We start from the raw sequence: 17,208 nt of genomic DNA, 5'->3' as shown, positions 1-17,208 counted from the left end.
GAAGCACATAATCTGAGGGAAGACTGACAGAATATACAAATTCTGGGAACATCCCCTCCCACAGGATCTTCCATGCCTGCTCTCCTTAGTTTCCAAACTAGAAATGTATCTTATCTCTTTTCATTGATAGACTGATAGAAAGATAAAAGCCAACAGTTACAGCAAATGGCAGACTGGTTTTTACTAAGTGCTTTTCCAGAAGGGAGAAGTTGTTGAAAATAATTGAAACAGCACAGTTCCACCCAGCCCTAAGGGTAGAACAGCAAACAGTACTAAACTGATCCACACAATGTTTAGAACAGTTTATATATGAAAAAAACACCTTTTCTTTGTTTGTTTCAGACAGGAAATTTTACTAAGAGGTAGAAAACAAAAGAAGGGAAAAGAGAAAATAGAAGGTGCATAAATACAAACTGAAAAAAAAAGACTGTCCTTCCTTGGGTATCATCACATCATACTGCTTCAGAAAGAAATGCCTTCCACATTATTAAAGATTAAGGCTGACTTCTATCACCTTTCCACAGATATTAAAAAATAATGGTTCATGTCTGATATGCCATTCTTCAGATATAACATTCATTGCAAGGATAAACTGTGTGCATAGACACTGTACCTCTTTTCTGGCTTGGGGTGATGCCTCTGGGACTGAGAGTGCCGGCTGCCTCTGGGAGCTCCTCGGCTCATGTGGCTGTTGTTATGGCCTTCAGAAGGTGCAGAAGCCCGCAGGCCGGCCCGGAGCTGCTCTTCATTCCTGTGAAGAGGCACAGACGTACGGATGGCGGAAATGACATGGCCTGGGTAAGCAGTCAGTGAGTCCTGATGGCGGGGATTCTGGTGAGCAAGAGTTCTCTCCGAGGCCGCGTATTGCCGCCCCGGCCTCTGGTAGCCCCTTTCACGGTAGTACGCTGGGAGGCACGGCCTCGTTTGCTCCATCACACCACCACTGCAGCTCCTGGAGCAGGCAGACCAGGGGCCCCAGCTGCCCCACATGCCTGGGATTCCCGCGCCGCTATCTTCAGATGCATCTCTTTGCTCTTCTATCCTCTGAGGAACCTGTAGATACAACAGATTGACTGTGAACAAGAGTTCACACTACAATATGAGGGTGCTGATAACATCCTTTTTAAAGCCATTCACTCTGAAGTGAGTGGAACTGAACTACATACTATGTGACTTGAGTTATGCATTAGCTGCCTATTCTGCAAGTTCAGGTCTCCTACAGCCATCGCCCACTCAGATAAAAGGTCTGGCTTTGGACTAGTTGGATTGGAATAGATTATTTTTAGTCCTTAGCACAGGAAAACGCTGCATAATGCAAAGCCTGGTAACTGAAAACCACTGCATTATTAACTTCTGATGACAAGTCAGGTAACAAATACTGACTGCTCTCTCTCACTCTGATGTCTGAACAATGGAAATTGCTGCTGGAAATCTCAGACTGCCACAGCATTTCAGGAAGTGAAACTTTCTAGGAAAACTGAAACGTACGAGAACAGACTGATTGCCAATCAGCCAAAAATGCTGCAATAGTGAACTCTTAAATGACTCCCATTCCACTTCTAATATTAATGCTCTTTCAAGAATACTTCAAGGAAAATTTCTCTCTGTAGGTCACTTCTCCCTGCTTCGAAGAACGACCTCCTAAACACATTACTTCCATTAATAATTTTTGGCTCAAATATTGCTGCACAGTACTGGAAGATTAACATCTACATACTTGTCCTCCAGGCACAGATAACACATGCAGGCCCTACCTGAAGTGCCAGCCCGCACAAACTACTGATAAGCAAACTATAAACATGGCAGGCTTGGGTGGAATGTGGTTTGCTGAATGCTCCATTATCATAAGCAAAGCCAAGGCAGTGAGGGTTTGTGGTGCTGCTGTGTAGGAGTCAGTTGCGGTCTACATAATCTGAAACATTTCCCCACTCTGAGGTTGCTCTCACTCTTTCATCACCAACCACAGAAAAAACTGCATTTAATTATAACTTGTGAATAATAAAAAGCATCTGCATTAGTGTGATATGTTCTCTATTTCACCAATATTATATGAAAACAGAAGCAGATGTCTCTGTATTTAATTTGTATTTTTCTGTGGGTACCCCATTTGGCATGAGTTTTTTAAATCCAATAGCCTGTACAACCTAATAACCGCATAATGTCAAGATTATGAATAACATGCAACAAGGACCTGGTTTCTGGCTGTGATATTTGCATTCATATCCAATAGCAGAACATCGCTGGCTCACAATATAACCAACTAAACAAGCTTAGTTTCTTCAGTTTGCAATTTTGTCACTGAGCATTCACAGTTTATGTGTACATTATATAAATTATAACATAGCTCTAACACAGATACAGGGTAAAACCCATTGGTTTCAGTTAGGTTACATTTCTCTTCTTACAATTAGTCTTCCAAACAGTTTAAATCACATAAACAAACAGTTTATTATTCATTTGCAGCAAATTGTTCTACAATCTTTATGACAAGGAACAGTGGGTTTAAGTTTCAGCAGAGGTGCTCCAAATTGGATAGCAGGAAGAACTACTTAGCAGAAAAGCAAACAAAGCATGGGACCTGAGCACCAGAGGAGACCCTGGTACCCTGCACAGGAGACCAGCCCAAACCTCCAGCAGGAGCTGCTCCAGCCCGGCCTCCCAGGTCACTTCCTGTGCTTTGGTCCTCTGATTAGCAGGTTACATTGCAGCCAGTAATGAATTCTCACACTGCCCTAGGGTACAGCCAAGAAATTACAGGTAGCCAAGGGAGACAACTGAAGTATTCCGAAATACCTCAGAAGCACCACAGGCAGATTGCTGACTCTTAAATCTGCTCTCCCTTTAAAAACAACCCACTGAACTGCACAGTTTCTAAAGAGTTTAAGCCCTCGCTGTGACAAGTGAGAGTAAAAGTGAAATTTCTTTGCAGAGTTAAATCATGAAAGTAAATTCTTAACAGAAACACACAAACTGCAATAGGGAGAAAAAAAAGTTATGTTGTCTCATTAACTTTTAGTCTCTCAAAACTTTGAGAACAGCAGTACACAAGCTACTGAAATCTAATGCAAATTTCTAATACTGCCTCTATCAGAAAAGCCAGAAATAAGAACTGCAGCTTGGGATCTCAGCAGCATAGGCTGATAATTTCACCGTGTACCTCCAAGTATTTTCTTATAGTAAATGACAAATGATCATTCTGTATTTCACTAGACCACAGTGTATAATTTGAAACCGCTAACACAGTCCAGCTTAGTGATCTCTCTCTGAAAGCCAGCAGTTCTAACCTTCTCAGTCTCCCTTTGTAAAGGACACCAGCCACAAGTGGGTCCATACTCACTCTCAGTACTCTTTCCACAGTATGCAGTGCTGCAGGTAGTACTCCAAATATGAATTAATAATGGACTTCCACGGCCATCAGGTCATAATACTTGGTGGCAGCACACACCTTTTAACCTAACTAAACAAGTTACTACAGCCACAGCCAGCAGTACAATGCCTTTTGTGGATATCGAACATCGTGCAGCATTCCAGATTCAGAACTATAAAGGGATAAAAGTCAAAGGCAGTCTTTAGAGATCTGGAGTTATCTACACTAAATCAGACATTTCTGGTTTTATTTACTTTAGATAAAACATTATATTCAACGTATTTTACTTCTAAGATGTTATCCAGCACTTATTTTTCCAGGTTAAACAATGATTCCAGTGGATCTGTAAACAAATTAAGTACATCGTGCTCCTAGTTATACACATGAAATGGATATAAACAGGTACAAATGTCTGCTTTGCAAAGAGTTATGGAACTATTTTGACCCAAAGTCAAAGAAATTGTATCCAGAGGGACATTTTGTCATCTGCTCAGAATACCACCAATGGTATTCACTCAGTAAACTCACGCCCATCTGCTGGATGCAAAGCAGAATTAATTAGAAATACACGTAAATTAGCTATCATATTTGTCCCATGCTTCCCAGAGCAAAGAGCCCCAATTCTGTACATACTCCACTGGCTTGAAGTATTTTGAAGTTGTTCCTTGCACAGACTCTCTTCACGTACCTGTGAGCCCATGCTGTGACACTAAACCATTGCCATCGTTATTATAGACAAGTATCAAAGTACTTGGAAAACCTGACCTTGGTGGCTTTTTGGGTTTTGGTTTTTGTTGTTTGGGTTTTTTTTTGTTTGTTTGTTTTTTGTATTTGTCTTTTATTTCATAGTTCTTCGGACTGAAGACTGCCATGGCATAACCTGCCACAGACATAACATAAGATGCCCACGCAGCTTTTAATGCAACCAGGTCCAGATTGCCCAAGGATTCAAAATGCTAGTAGAACAGTACGTTATTGTTCAATAGCACATCATATTCAGGATGAGATGAACACGTTATCCTTTACAAACATTCACAGCTTATTGTATCACTGACAGTCTTTCACAACAGAAAATCTAGTGTCTGTCCTTTTAAAAATCTCAGGAGTGTAAAAACAAAAGCAGGCTAACTTACAGAGACTAGAACTGAACGACAGATCAGAGCAAAGCATGCCAAATTTTGAAGGGACTGAGGAAATTATAGTTTAGTTTTAGAGCCTATTCAAGTGTAACATTATAGCATTTCCCTGCCAGCATTGTAAACACATCTATGGAACTGGTTTAATTCTTTCTCCAGTCTAAGCATCTTAAAGGAATATTTCTTCAAAATTAGTTCAGCTGATTTCCAATAAAGACCATACCTATACAGCCACAACAATTTCCCAGCAGAAAGTCTTTACAGTCTTTACAGGTCCACTTTACAGTCATTCATTTGGAACAGCAATATTTTAAATGCTTTTTACAAGAAACACGTGCAACGCTGGTGGTTTGATAAAGAATTATCTACCAAAAAACCACACAACTTGTAGTTAACAACTTCTTCGATCTCGCAAGTCTGGCAGTAAAATGGAACAGAGGCCAAACAAAACGTGACACAATGAGTATACATCCAATAGTTAGTGTGCTCTGCTATTTTAATCCTTCACTGCATTTTGGAAGCCTTTAATCAAACATGCAGTTAACTGTTTGAATTTTGCAGTACATAGTAAGTGTAAATACGACCAGCTTAAATGATTTGGGTTTCCGCTCTTCGTATAAAAACTCTGTCTGAACATCTGTGCCTGTGAAGATTAAAGGGCTAAAAAGCCGGGAAATAGAAGACCTTTGTATTCACAAATCACTGAGGACTTACAATGCCTGCAAAGCTTAGCTGCCCTCTCAACCAACTTTGACCACATCTGAAGAGACTTTAACATTATTTAAATAATCTAGAAAGTAAACAGCTCTGAACAAATTCAGAACAGTTTTTGTGCCAGAGTTTGAAGCTTCCTCCAAGTTTGGATAATTTTTTTCACACCAAGACCACCTCCACTGCATTCCATGAGCTTACTGTTCTGGGGCAGAGGGCTCTTTCTTGCTGTGAGACCAGTAAGTACCTGCAGGCTGACAGACGGATCACTCCGCCCCTCCAGCAGCAGTGAATAATGACCCCTTATCTCCACTGGGATTGCTTCTGGTTTACAGTAACAAAGACGATAAGCATCAGGACCTCACTATATCAGAGATTTGGCTTCTTTATTTTAATAAACTATTCCCTCATCACTGATTATCATATGCGATCTAAGTCACTCAGCTTGCACTACAACCTCAGACCTTTTGCAGGTCAATTGTCTTCAGCTGTGACAAAGCTATCACCACACCACTGTATTTCTACATATTACAATTCTTTGGGATCCAAAAGAGGTGTGAACATGGAGTTATGTATCCAGCAATTGACATCATACCTCCCAAGGACTCTCACTGAGTCATCCGCCCACCGCTGCAGAAGTGGACAAGCTGCCATTAAATAGAAAGCAATATTCCTGAGCAGAAGAATTAATCTGAGAATCTAGAAAGCTTCCCATCTTCATCATTCCTCTGACCCCAAACCAGTGACAACACCAGCACTAAATATCACCCTTAAAAAACATGTACAAAGATGAGACACTGACCTACCACCTTGCACATTCACCTGCTCTGGAATCCAACTGAAGCAAAGTCCCTTTCATTTTTCCCAAAGAAACAGAACAAGCTTTAAGACCCTGATGCTCCAGCTTTAAGGAACCTGTGCTTTTACCGAAAAAAAATGATTTTTCAGAGTTCAGTTTTGAAGCAGGTTAAAAATAATGAAATCACTGGCCTTGATTTTCTTTCCTAAGAGTATACTTGCACAAGATAATGCATCCTTGTTCTGCCTCCCTCTCCAGGAACAAGAATGCCATTACCTAAGCACTTTAACTCACAAGGAGAAGGGTAGGGAATTAGTAATGACTCAGGAGATAGAAGAAAACTTCTTTCAGCTGTTGTTCAAGACATTCTGTTGCATTACAAGGCTAAATTTGAAGGAAGCATTTGTACAGTCTAAATCACCTCCTGTTTCCTAAAGCACACTAGTTAGAACATGAATATCATTAACTAGAAAGGTTTTATTTTACTCAGGGTTTAATGAGTTTGAGAGCATATTTATCTATACGGCTAATATTAAGCATTATGTATATGTGCTGAAGGCATATGGATATGTTGACCTGTAAATAAATGCAAGAGAAATATGAACCACATTTCAGAATAATGGAACTGGTGCAAACCAAAAACAAACAAACAAACAAACAGTAACAGTGCTCAGCAGTTATCTTATGAACAAATAAAATCACAAAGAAATGAGAGGCACCAGCAAACACTTGTTAAGCAGCACGCACACAGCAGCTGTAAATGCCAGCACGCATAGCTGCCACAGCAAAACCCAATGCAGTGAATGCAGCCCAGCTGGACAGAACCACAGCAATGCTTGAGCAGTATCTTAACACAGGTTGGCTTGCAGTTTGCGAGTCCTGACAGGCTGTAGCTTTTATTCTGAGTAGCCCATGATGGAGCTTCACCCTACCCGAGTTTCAAGGATTAATTACACACAGCATTCTGTTAGCGTGCTCCCACTCCTCAGGACAGGTAAAAGCAAGGAGGTGAGCAGCTGTGGTGGAGATCCCATGGCACTCCTTAGAACCAAGAGGCATTAGCTCTGATGTCTTGGCCAAAATCCAAGCTTTAATATTAACCACTCTGTCTAACTCCAGTTTCCCCTAGTGTTTCACAGGTATAGCAGATTAACTTCATGCTTCACATTCTGCTTTATTATAGTGTGTTCAGAAATATTAGGCAGCTGTATCCTTTTCAGTTAGTAGAATGGTGACTTTCATATGGTGTAGGAGGCAAAAAGTAACCACAGACACGAATAAACACTGCCATTCACTGTCACTATCACAGCATAAAAGCAGGTGTAGGATTACAAATGCAGAATTTCCTATATGAATCATAAAATTGATATAATTATCAGAATTAATAAACAACTTCCTATCATTTGAAATAGCATACAATGTTATCATTCTCATGACATACTCTTCCTCTGTGTCTATACTTGATCTCCATTTTCCCAGAAGAAACCACCCCTAATGCCTTAAGCCTTTACAATAGTGCAGTGTAACAGAACTTGCAAGCAAGACTGCTGTGGAAAACAAAGATGAAAGATAGGATGAAAAGAAACAAACAACCTATTTCTTGGATTCTTCAGACACAGGAAGTGAGACCAAAAGTAGCCTCCTCACTTTTGCCCCTCAAAGTACATTGGCCAATCAATCCAAGAACCTGTCAGAGTTCCTTTAAGTGTCTTATTTGATTTGTCACAGTTAAAAACATTCATAGGAAAAACTTCAGGAAGGTACATGACTGCCCAGAAAAGGTCTATGCAACCATACAAATGTAGGTGTTAAGGAATGTTAGAACCCTAAAAAGGGACACAGGAGAAGGCAAGCAGAAGAGATGCATTATTTTTCATCATCTTGTCCTGAAGCAAAGGGAAAGCAGATAGATGAGTGATTTAAGAGAAGTTCTGATAAATTCCTATGTCTTGTATTCTGCCAATTCAACTAACATAGCAACATTATGTGGTGGATTTAAGAAAAAACAAAACTGACTGAGAGATGTCTCCTTCTAGGGCAGGTAACACTTCTATGTTTACTGAGAATAAGAATACATTTCTGTAACATAGAACACTGTGCTTGTTCTTAAACATCACTCTAAAATTATAGCCTCAGTGAAATTCTTCTGAAACCATTTTCATCTTAAGATACTTTTTGTAAGGAGTCACATTCACTTACTATAAGCTGACTTTTATATGAACTACTGTGTGTTTAACAGCAAGAGATAACACTCAGTTTATTTCTCATGTCCAGCAAAGAGATAAAGAAACCACATTAAGACAGAACAGGTTCAAAGTACTTCAACAATATTGCAGTGCCCCAATAAAAGGCTTATAAAGATAAACCCTGACACTTTTTCCATAGATTGTTTGATAATGTGTTGTACCTCCACTAAAGTCAGTAGTACTATACAAGTGGGTGACAAAAAGATATGCATAAAAATTCAAAGGAACTCCATTGATTCAGTGCTAATACTGTTATGTTTTAACAGAGCAAGATGTTAAAACTAAGCAACATTTATATTAGAAACCATATTTGGACAAGCTTTACTACTGTGTACATTACTAATTTTACTACAACTTTCTGTCTTAATACAGCAATATAAGATTAATTAACAATCAACCCAGGGATGATTTTCTGCAAAACTGAGAATACAGTCTTCAGTGTTTGTCTGAGCAGAGGACTGTTATGTTTCATGGTTTAACCTTTTGTTCATCACAGCATGTCATTTACAGTAAAGGTTAAATAGTATTTATTGAATAAATTCAGCATGGGGGAGAATAGAGAGCTTGTCTGCACAGGAGGGCTGTTCATATGTCCAGTACCAATGGATGAGGAAAATGGACTGTCCAAATATTAAACAAGATTTCAGTTTAAGGAGTTAGAGACAGGTAGTTCAACCTTAAATAGAAACGGTGAACATTCCCTCCTGTTTTGCTAAACCAATGAATTCTCTGGCCTCATGAAGTTGCTGTTTAAAATTTATATTCTATGGATGAAAAAGAAGTTATATAAGGAAAAAAACCCAACCCACTGGAAACCATCGACCAAATGATAACCCTTGTATTTAAGAAACCATAAAAAATCTTCTGCACAGCAATGTTTATTTCTATCTGTTGAACATATCATGTTTTAAATATCTGTATTATTGTCTAAACTTCTGTTATTTAGAGATAAGATTAACAAATAGACCAGTACCAAAAGCTCAGCTGCAGGAAATATGTAGAGATGCTCTCCGTTTTCAGATATTTACACCATGCATAAATGAAAGACGGCACCATTCGAAGTAAATAAAGAAAAAAAAAAATACAAAAACTATTTCTATGCAGAAGTCAGGTAATCAAGTATTTCTGAAACTAGAAATTCTGTTCTGGTCAATTCTGTCCTTGTGACAAGGAAGTTTCCACAACTACATTCCAAAACTTTACAAGACCTAAAAAAAGAAACAACGCCCAAATACTATCCCCTGAAAGTATCTTCTTACTCACCTCACCCTAAAAGCTAAGCTTAAGTTTCCAAAGTGTTATAAAAGAAGAGGAACCAAATTTGATAGGACAAGGGTGAACAGTTTTAAACTGGTAGGTTTAAATATGGATGAAATATAAGCACTAAATTATTCACTATCACAGGGCAGTGAGGCAGTAGCACAGGCTGCCCAGAGAAGCTGTGGATGCTCCATCCATGGCAGCATTCAAGGCCAGGTTGGATAGGGTTGGATAGGGCCCTGGGCAGCTGTTCAGGTGGGTGGAACCAGCTCACAGTAGAGGCTTGGGACTGGATGGCCTTCAAAATCCCTTCCAACCCAAGCCATTCTATGATTCTATGAGATGGAAGAGAATTAGATTTAGTCAGAAGGGAGTATCCTGAAGAGTTACAGAATCAACTGCAAATGAGAAAAATAAGAACTTTTCCAGTTGCTGCTGTCATTCCCCCAGGTCTTAATTCCACTATCTGCACCTCCCTACTACGCAAGTAATTTGGCTCTTCTATCTTACAGTCCCCAGGCTTTCATGCCAGAAATGGACTTGTGCGTGTGTCTGCGGAAGGCAACCTGCTGAGCTCAGCTCTTCCAGAACTTGTATGAAGTTTCCTTTAAAAAAAAAAAGTAATAATGTGTTTATAATTCTTTGTTTTTAAATCCTGTTTGATAAGATTAGCTTTGTTTTTTAAGTTGAAATCCTAAACTTAGGCCACTAACTCAAGTGAAGCTAAAAGGTACTTTAACTGGTTCTAATAGACTGAAGTTAAATAAAAGCTCTCACATTGGTTAATAAACTGCAAACAGATTTTTGCTCATTATGTCAGCTGCTCCCAAACTACCATGACTTTAAACATTAATGGATTCCAAAGAAAATAAGAAACAAAGGATCAAAATACAGCAAGATTTTGAAATAAATACAAAACAGTGTTTTTAAGTATTTTCAAGTCATAAAAAACCAAAACCTCAGCTCAATTGTGGGTGCCCAGAGACAGTTAGAATGGATTTCAATCTGCTGCTTTGGGAACTGTCCTGATTTTTATTTCATTTTCCCAAAAGTTTTAGTGTAAGAAACTAAATATTTCCAAATAGGCCATATTTTATGAGCTATTCAGCCAAATACCCAAATCCAGTTCTCATTTTATTTCCTTGACCACAGCTTTCATAGCAAAAAATAACTGTATGAGCGGTGCACAAAACAGAATCCACTCTCCAACACTACACGTTCAAGCAACAATCCTGGATGCATGCTTACCTTGAAGATGAAAAATAAATACAAAATACAGATTGGGGTATAAACTATTTTTTTTTACAAGCCAGATCTGGTTTCTCAGTTTACATACACTGTATCCTCTAAGTGTATGTACTAAAGCCACCAAATAACACTGAGCTGTTCACTACATTGTTAAAATGACTTACTGTTCCCTAAATCCTTCTCTCCTCTTTCTCTCCCTTTCTGCCTATGAGACAGATCTCCACACACTGCTGTGCCAAAGAGCAGAGATCTCTGCACAGGAGATGATGACTGGGGATGCCAGCACACATGATGCCAGCACACATGCATCCAAATTACTACACAAACAGAAAAGGAATGACTTGCAGAGCTATAAAGCTGAGCATTCACACCAGAAACATGTCTGGCTTTCGGAGCTACTGAAGTAGCTGTTGAGAATAGCAGACAGCCTCAGAACCTGTATATGATCATCACTAGACTTCTGCCTCACTTGTTTTCAGTACAAAGAAGATGACTGAGGTGTTTGCCATGCCCCTCAATGCCATGCCTTTGATTCCTTTAACTAGTACAGAGGCCTGTGCTAGTTAAAACCCGAGGCATTTGTAACTCAACTGAAAACAAAGAATCTGGTTTGATCATAACTAATTCCAGAGCTTCACAGAATGAAGCCATTGTTTCTCTGACTTGCTCTATTTTAGTCATTAATTTTTTCCCCTACGGCCATGTGGAAGCTGGATTGCACCAGCACTCCACTGTCAACATTACAAAAGAGCAGCAGCAAAAATGACCATCTCAACTGTACAACAAAAGCAGAGAGATCAGAAATAGGGAAAAAGACCACGCTGTACTCAGGTTTAGAATGTTGTACCTGGGCAGCTGCTGTCTAGACCTCATTTAACTTGTATTACAATTGGCAGTTGTATTCGTAAGACTACAGACATCAGATACTTTCAGGGTTTTAGTTGGTATCTATGAAGCTATTGTCAAAACAATTTTTGCACTAAATATATTGGCATATGCACATAAAAACATAAAGGAAAACTTGCACTTTATCTTCTTTAAGTATAGTTTAAAAATAAATATGCATCTTGCACATAATTTTAAAATCATTTGAAAAGCAATAATTTTAACAAATAAATTACTCAATTTCTTTATAGATTCTTTTATAGGGCTTGAGTATTAATTAAGTGATATGATACAGATCATAGACTACACAGAGTCAGGAGAGTTCTCAAAGGGTTTACTCCTGGCAGAATAAGCAACACCCACACTTCTCTCCTTAGAAACATTTGTCCAGCACATTCACAAAGACCTCCATCATAGAAATGCTAGAAGTTATCCAGTAAGCGTGATCTATTCTTCTTTATATCCTTGCCATAAGAATTTCTTTTGCTAATAGCCAAAATCACATTTCCCTTGCCAATTTAAATCCCTTTCTTCTAATCTACTTCACTGCAGAAATAAAGAACAGTTCTCTCTTTAGCACTCCTAAGTATCTGGAGATCACGTCCGCCTTCCTCCTGCAGTCTTCTCTTCAGACTAAACAACCCGAATTCATTCAAACTTCCCTCAAAGGTAACATTTTAAAGCCTCCTAAGAACAATCACTGCTGCCCTCTCTCTCTCTCTCCAAATCATTCACTTTTTTTCCTGAAATGCAGTGAAAAAAAATCTAAATTAAGTTTTCCAGTGGAGGCCCCACAAATGCAGAGAAGGATGGAAGGGTGCTCTCTGTGTTGGCTGCATGTCTAAGACAAGGACATGAATTTTTCACAAGCAGACGAGCAAAAAGTTAAGCAGCTTCCAACTTGTCCTAAGTAATTTCAGTCTGAGTATGGTTGGCGTCCAATATCTGTTTCAGACAGCTATATTTTGGTAAGAGAAAGTGCTACCTAAGAGCAACTGGATGCTTCTGCTAACTGCTCCATATCTGAGCACTGCTCTTTCTGATGTAAATTCTTCTCCTCTTCATCTTACAAGATAGAAACGCTCCAAAGCTCGAATGAGCTGTCAATGATATACGTGACCTATAACACTCTATACATTCATGTCTGTTTATAGCACTCAACCTGATTAACTGTGATGGGACTCTTTAAAAAATACATATTAATATAAAAACTTACACACAAAAGCCATAATATTCCAAGAGCTTCACCCAAATCGCGTTGCTTTATGCTTTAAGTACATTGTTTTTACCTTTAAGTACACAAAATCTGAATATTGCTAATGCTTACCTTTCTGTGTTCGATTGAAGGCTGTGGGATGACAAACTGAAATCCCAGCACTGCTAGTGAACTGAGAAGTCTGAAAAAGCAAATTGGGAAAAAGAATATATCGTTACCAATAACCCAAATTATCTATAGCTTAATAAAGGGCTTGACACTGCAAAAACTTAATACACACTTGAATGCCATTACTAACCAAAGGAGACTTAGTAAACCATGTGAAATGTTCTTATAACATTCTCTTCACTACACAGCAGGCAGTAAAGGTACACACATATGTTTGTCTACGTATATAGCAAAAGTTCACCAAGAAGAACCCATTAATAGTTTTTCACATAACATTAAGTTTAAATTATTATTTATTTATTTAAAGTACATATTTCTGCACTTCAGCATTTGGTGTCAAAACTGAGATATGCTTCATGAGTTTTCTCAAGTGTTAATTAACAGTTCAGCCATCTGTGGACTGAGTCTGTTTCTAACTCTGGCTCCTCATTTTGCAGATGAACACCACCTCCAGCACAGGAAACATGCAAAGAGCCTCCATGATATTGCAGAACATAGGTTCCTCCCCTGCTGCCTAACACTTGTTGAAATTGAATAACCTAATGGGCAAAAAAGATGGAAAGTAGCGGACACAGCTCACCAGAGACTCAGGATAAGCAGCAAAACATCACCCCAGTCCCCACATCTTCAATCTGAAAGGAGTCATAATGGGAACCAAGCCCAAACAAACTTTGCTCTGTCAAGCCTCACCACCATAACGACTCCACAGAGTCCACTGCAAGTTGGGTTCAGTTAGCTCAGTCTTTTGTTTGCTAAGTTTGAACTGGGAACCGGTTTGCATTCTCCCGGCAAGTCCTTCATTGCAAATACAGAAAGGTAAAAGAGAGGGAGAATTAAGTTATCTTCACCTCTACCAGGAGTTTGAGTTCCCAGTTTGCAAAGAGAATCCTTTGGACCCTCCATGAAGGAAAAAGCTGCTGAATTTCAATGCAGAAATAAAACTGATGGATTTGGACACAAAATCCATCTGCAGACTAATGGACCAGACAAAATCCAGCTGTTCTTCCTACTCATAGCCCCTTCCTTTGTTCGCTTCGCAGTAATCCTTTAAATATTTCACACTGTTTCAGGTATTTTCAAAGACAGACCTACTAAACAAAACCACCTTTTTATACCAAGCATTTCCTTATCACAGTTACATATATTCTTCTACTTGGGAGAATGTTTTTCTTGAGTTTTCTGTTTCCTAGAGTTCTTGCTAACAGACTGCAAAAGGAACTGTTAGGTAAGTATTGACTGCACATGGCCTTTCATTACTTCATCACCAGAGTCCATGCTGCTCTCAGAGAAAAAAATAACATTTAAATGAAAAAAATAAAAAAATAAAAAAAAAAATCATTCCTTACTGCCACATGGATTCAGAAGAAAAATAAGAAAAACATCTTAGAGGTCCATTAAAAGCAAAGTTTTTTATTTTATATAGCTATCATTTGTGATAAAGCCAAATAGAAAGGAAGCAGCTGAAAGTGCAAGACACTGTAAAGGAACTACAGTAAGAGCCTAGACACGTGGTTTGGAGCAAGGATGAATAGGGCAGTAATGGACAGAAGGAGAACATACAGGTGAAGAAACTGGTTTGTTAAACACACCTGAAATCAAAGTTAGAAGTAGAAAAGGACTCAGACCTCCAACCTACAAAATGACAGCACCAAGTCTGTCTTTAGCTGATGTGCATGTTTCTTTTCCAAATGCTCTATCTCCTAACTATTCTCAAAACTGACTAATATTCACAGTGAAGTACTGAGCAGGCAGAGCTCAGCAGCTCACAGGCCCAGCTGACTGATGGCTCCTTAACCCTGGTTTCTGAATAAGAACCGTGCTGGTAGAGCCCATACTGTCACAGTTATGACGCTATTTGGAGACAAGCAGCTAGTTCAACACACAATCAGGGATCTACACAAGTTGCACAGCATTTTCTCCAAGAGCAAACATGCTCACTTTCTCTTATTACCAATACCAATTTCTTTTTAACTAGAAGGGGGGAAAAAAGTTATATTAGCTTTAATTTAGTAGTAGCAAAAAATAAGTTTCGCTATTTAAACTGGGAACACCTCTCATTGTTCTTCCTCTCTCAGTGAAGTCAACAGCTCCCAGTGTATGAAGCTGGAGGATACCAAAGTAGATTTCTTGTACAGTTCCTGTCCCATACAAGTTGTATTTTAGAGGCTACCGTGGCCAACTGTGGACTGTTCAGTAAGGAGTGATGGTATTTTACCCATGTGCCTAGAGTTTGCTAGTGTAGTACAGCTCTTGTCTCATGTTTCTGACTTCCTCCCCAGATGAAAGTCTGCAGGACAGCCTGTGTGCGGAACCGCTTCAGGAGAGAAATGCAAGAAGTCTCAGCAGGAAAGATAACACAAACAGCATCAATAATATGTGATAGACTCATTCTGATATGGAATCTTCCCCGGAATATTAGGAGGGTACCAGAATTCAAAGACTGGCTTCTGAAATTCATAAGAAGGAGCTTTGGGTTGGAGGTGTAAATGACAGTATCTCTGTACAAAGAGTATGTGGTTCACTAGTATGCAGCTGTCATTTTGAGCAGGAATTGTTGCTCCAGTAGCATCACAGCTGCCTGCTTTCTCTGAATCTGCTCGCCCAACTATGGAAGGAACTGAACAGATCAGCTTAATAAAAGCTGAGTGTTCCCCTTGTCAGGAAAACTGCTCAAAAGGTATTTCCCGCATTGCCCATGGCAAGCTGTTTCTGGAATGCTTAATATAAATCTCAGACTGAATGGCAGCATAGGTACTAAAACATGCAAATCTATTATTTAAAACCACTGACTGTAATGGCATAACATCATCATCATCAAAAAAAAAAAGAAGGAACTTTCCAGTAAAGTATCCTAAAACAATGGCACATACCAACAGACGCTCTAAGCAGAAACAAATACTGAGAGCTTTTTCTTTTTACTGTCACTAAAGAATACCATGTCTGTGATGCATGTACTTGATTATTTAGTCTTTGGAAAGGCTTTTTATTTATTCTCCTCTTATTCAAACACTTATAGTACAGAAGTAAGAGACAGTTGAATTGGTATGTTAAATTGGTATTTTCTGCAGTTTGTTAAGAACATATTAAATCAAATTTGAAATGTTTTGCTGCATCACTTACCTCAAAGAAACTATTAAACTGTCTACCATGATCCTTCAATGCAAAGTGTCTTGAAGCAAAAAATATTCTTCACTGTAGTAAAGCACAATGCAGGTCCAACAAATCCTATAGAAAGAAACAGAAAACATTTAACATTGCATATTTGGTATATTTCTGGATGTTCAGAAACTGGATACAGACCGAAATTAATCATCTCTACCTGAATTCATGAGCTTTATGGCAATTCCATAAAGTCATATACACTCTAAATCCAGTGTAACTTACACAAATAGTCTGGGCATGCCCCATTTGGGGGGATTGGATGGACTTCAACACTGCTTTGCTGAAACACCATGGAATGCAAAATCTTGATCTGATTGCCATGGGTACAAGATTGACGTTATCTGACCTCCATTCTCATCTCCACATCTCTGATAAGTCAGCTGTAAGATGTTTCCCCCTTTTTTGCCTCCAAAATGAGGATTTTATTTATTTAATTGCAAGAAGCCTTGCTTAAAGACCCATGCTCATATCAGTCACAGAAATGATGTTAGGTAAGTCCATACATACAGCACTAACACAGAGCATCTGACAGATCCCTTCGGAAACTACTTGCTAGCAGATAATTCTGGATTACGAATAGAACATACTTCAGTTCCTGCAATCTGACTCTTAGTTATCAGACATACTGAGGCAACACTCTTTACATTGCTTGTTTTGACACAGACAGTTGCTAACACAGCTTCAAGCTCTCATCATTCTGTTTTTTCCAGATGTACCCTTGTTTCTGCTTTTTCATTCTGCAACAATCTTTTTATCCCATATCCTTGTACAGAGATAATAAACCCCAATAGAATATTGTTCTGTGATACAAACTCAGAGAAAAAATGCCCACGCTCCCAATCCACTTCCTGAATTACCTTTCATTTGAAAATGAAATGTGAAAACATGTTGTTATCAATCTAGTTTTGCTAAGAGGTTGGGGGGGAAAAATGAATAAAATGAAAAGAAAAAGCTAAAGAATCATTTTCCCTCCAGAATATCTGGTGCAAAGAGAATACCTAGAATGGCCA

At 38.8% G+C, this 17,208-nt stretch overlaps 1 protein-coding gene across 3 annotated transcripts in view; it reads right to left on the bottom strand.

The window, feature by feature from the left end:
- THSD4 (thrombospondin type 1 domain containing 4) overlaps window positions 1-17,208 on the bottom strand; it is a 239,853-nt gene that overhangs the window by 203,233 nt on the left and 19,412 nt on the right. For all 3 annotated transcript variants that reach the window (XM_032446790.1, XM_015872714.2, XM_015872715.2), the window contains 3 exons: window positions 16,157-16,261; window positions 12,980-13,049; window positions 614-1,053 (listed from right to left, as the gene is read on the bottom strand). In XM_032446790.1, the coding sequence (XP_032302681.1) occupies window positions 614-1,053; window positions 12,980-13,049; window positions 16,157-16,185 (539 nt within the window). In that variant the 5' untranslated portion in view covers window positions 16,186-16,261. The remainder of the gene's footprint in view (window positions 1-613; window positions 1,054-12,979; window positions 13,050-16,156; window positions 16,262-17,208) is intronic.

The sequence above is a fragment of the Coturnix japonica genome, chromosome 10 (genome assembly GCF_001577835.2).
Source record: "Coturnix japonica isolate 7356 chromosome 10, Coturnix japonica 2.1, whole genome shotgun sequence".
NCBI classification, from domain to species: Eukaryota; Metazoa; Chordata; class Aves; order Galliformes; family Phasianidae; genus Coturnix; species Coturnix japonica.
Note: the sequence above shows the minus strand (reverse complement) of the source record. Positions and strands in the feature narration are given on the sequence as shown.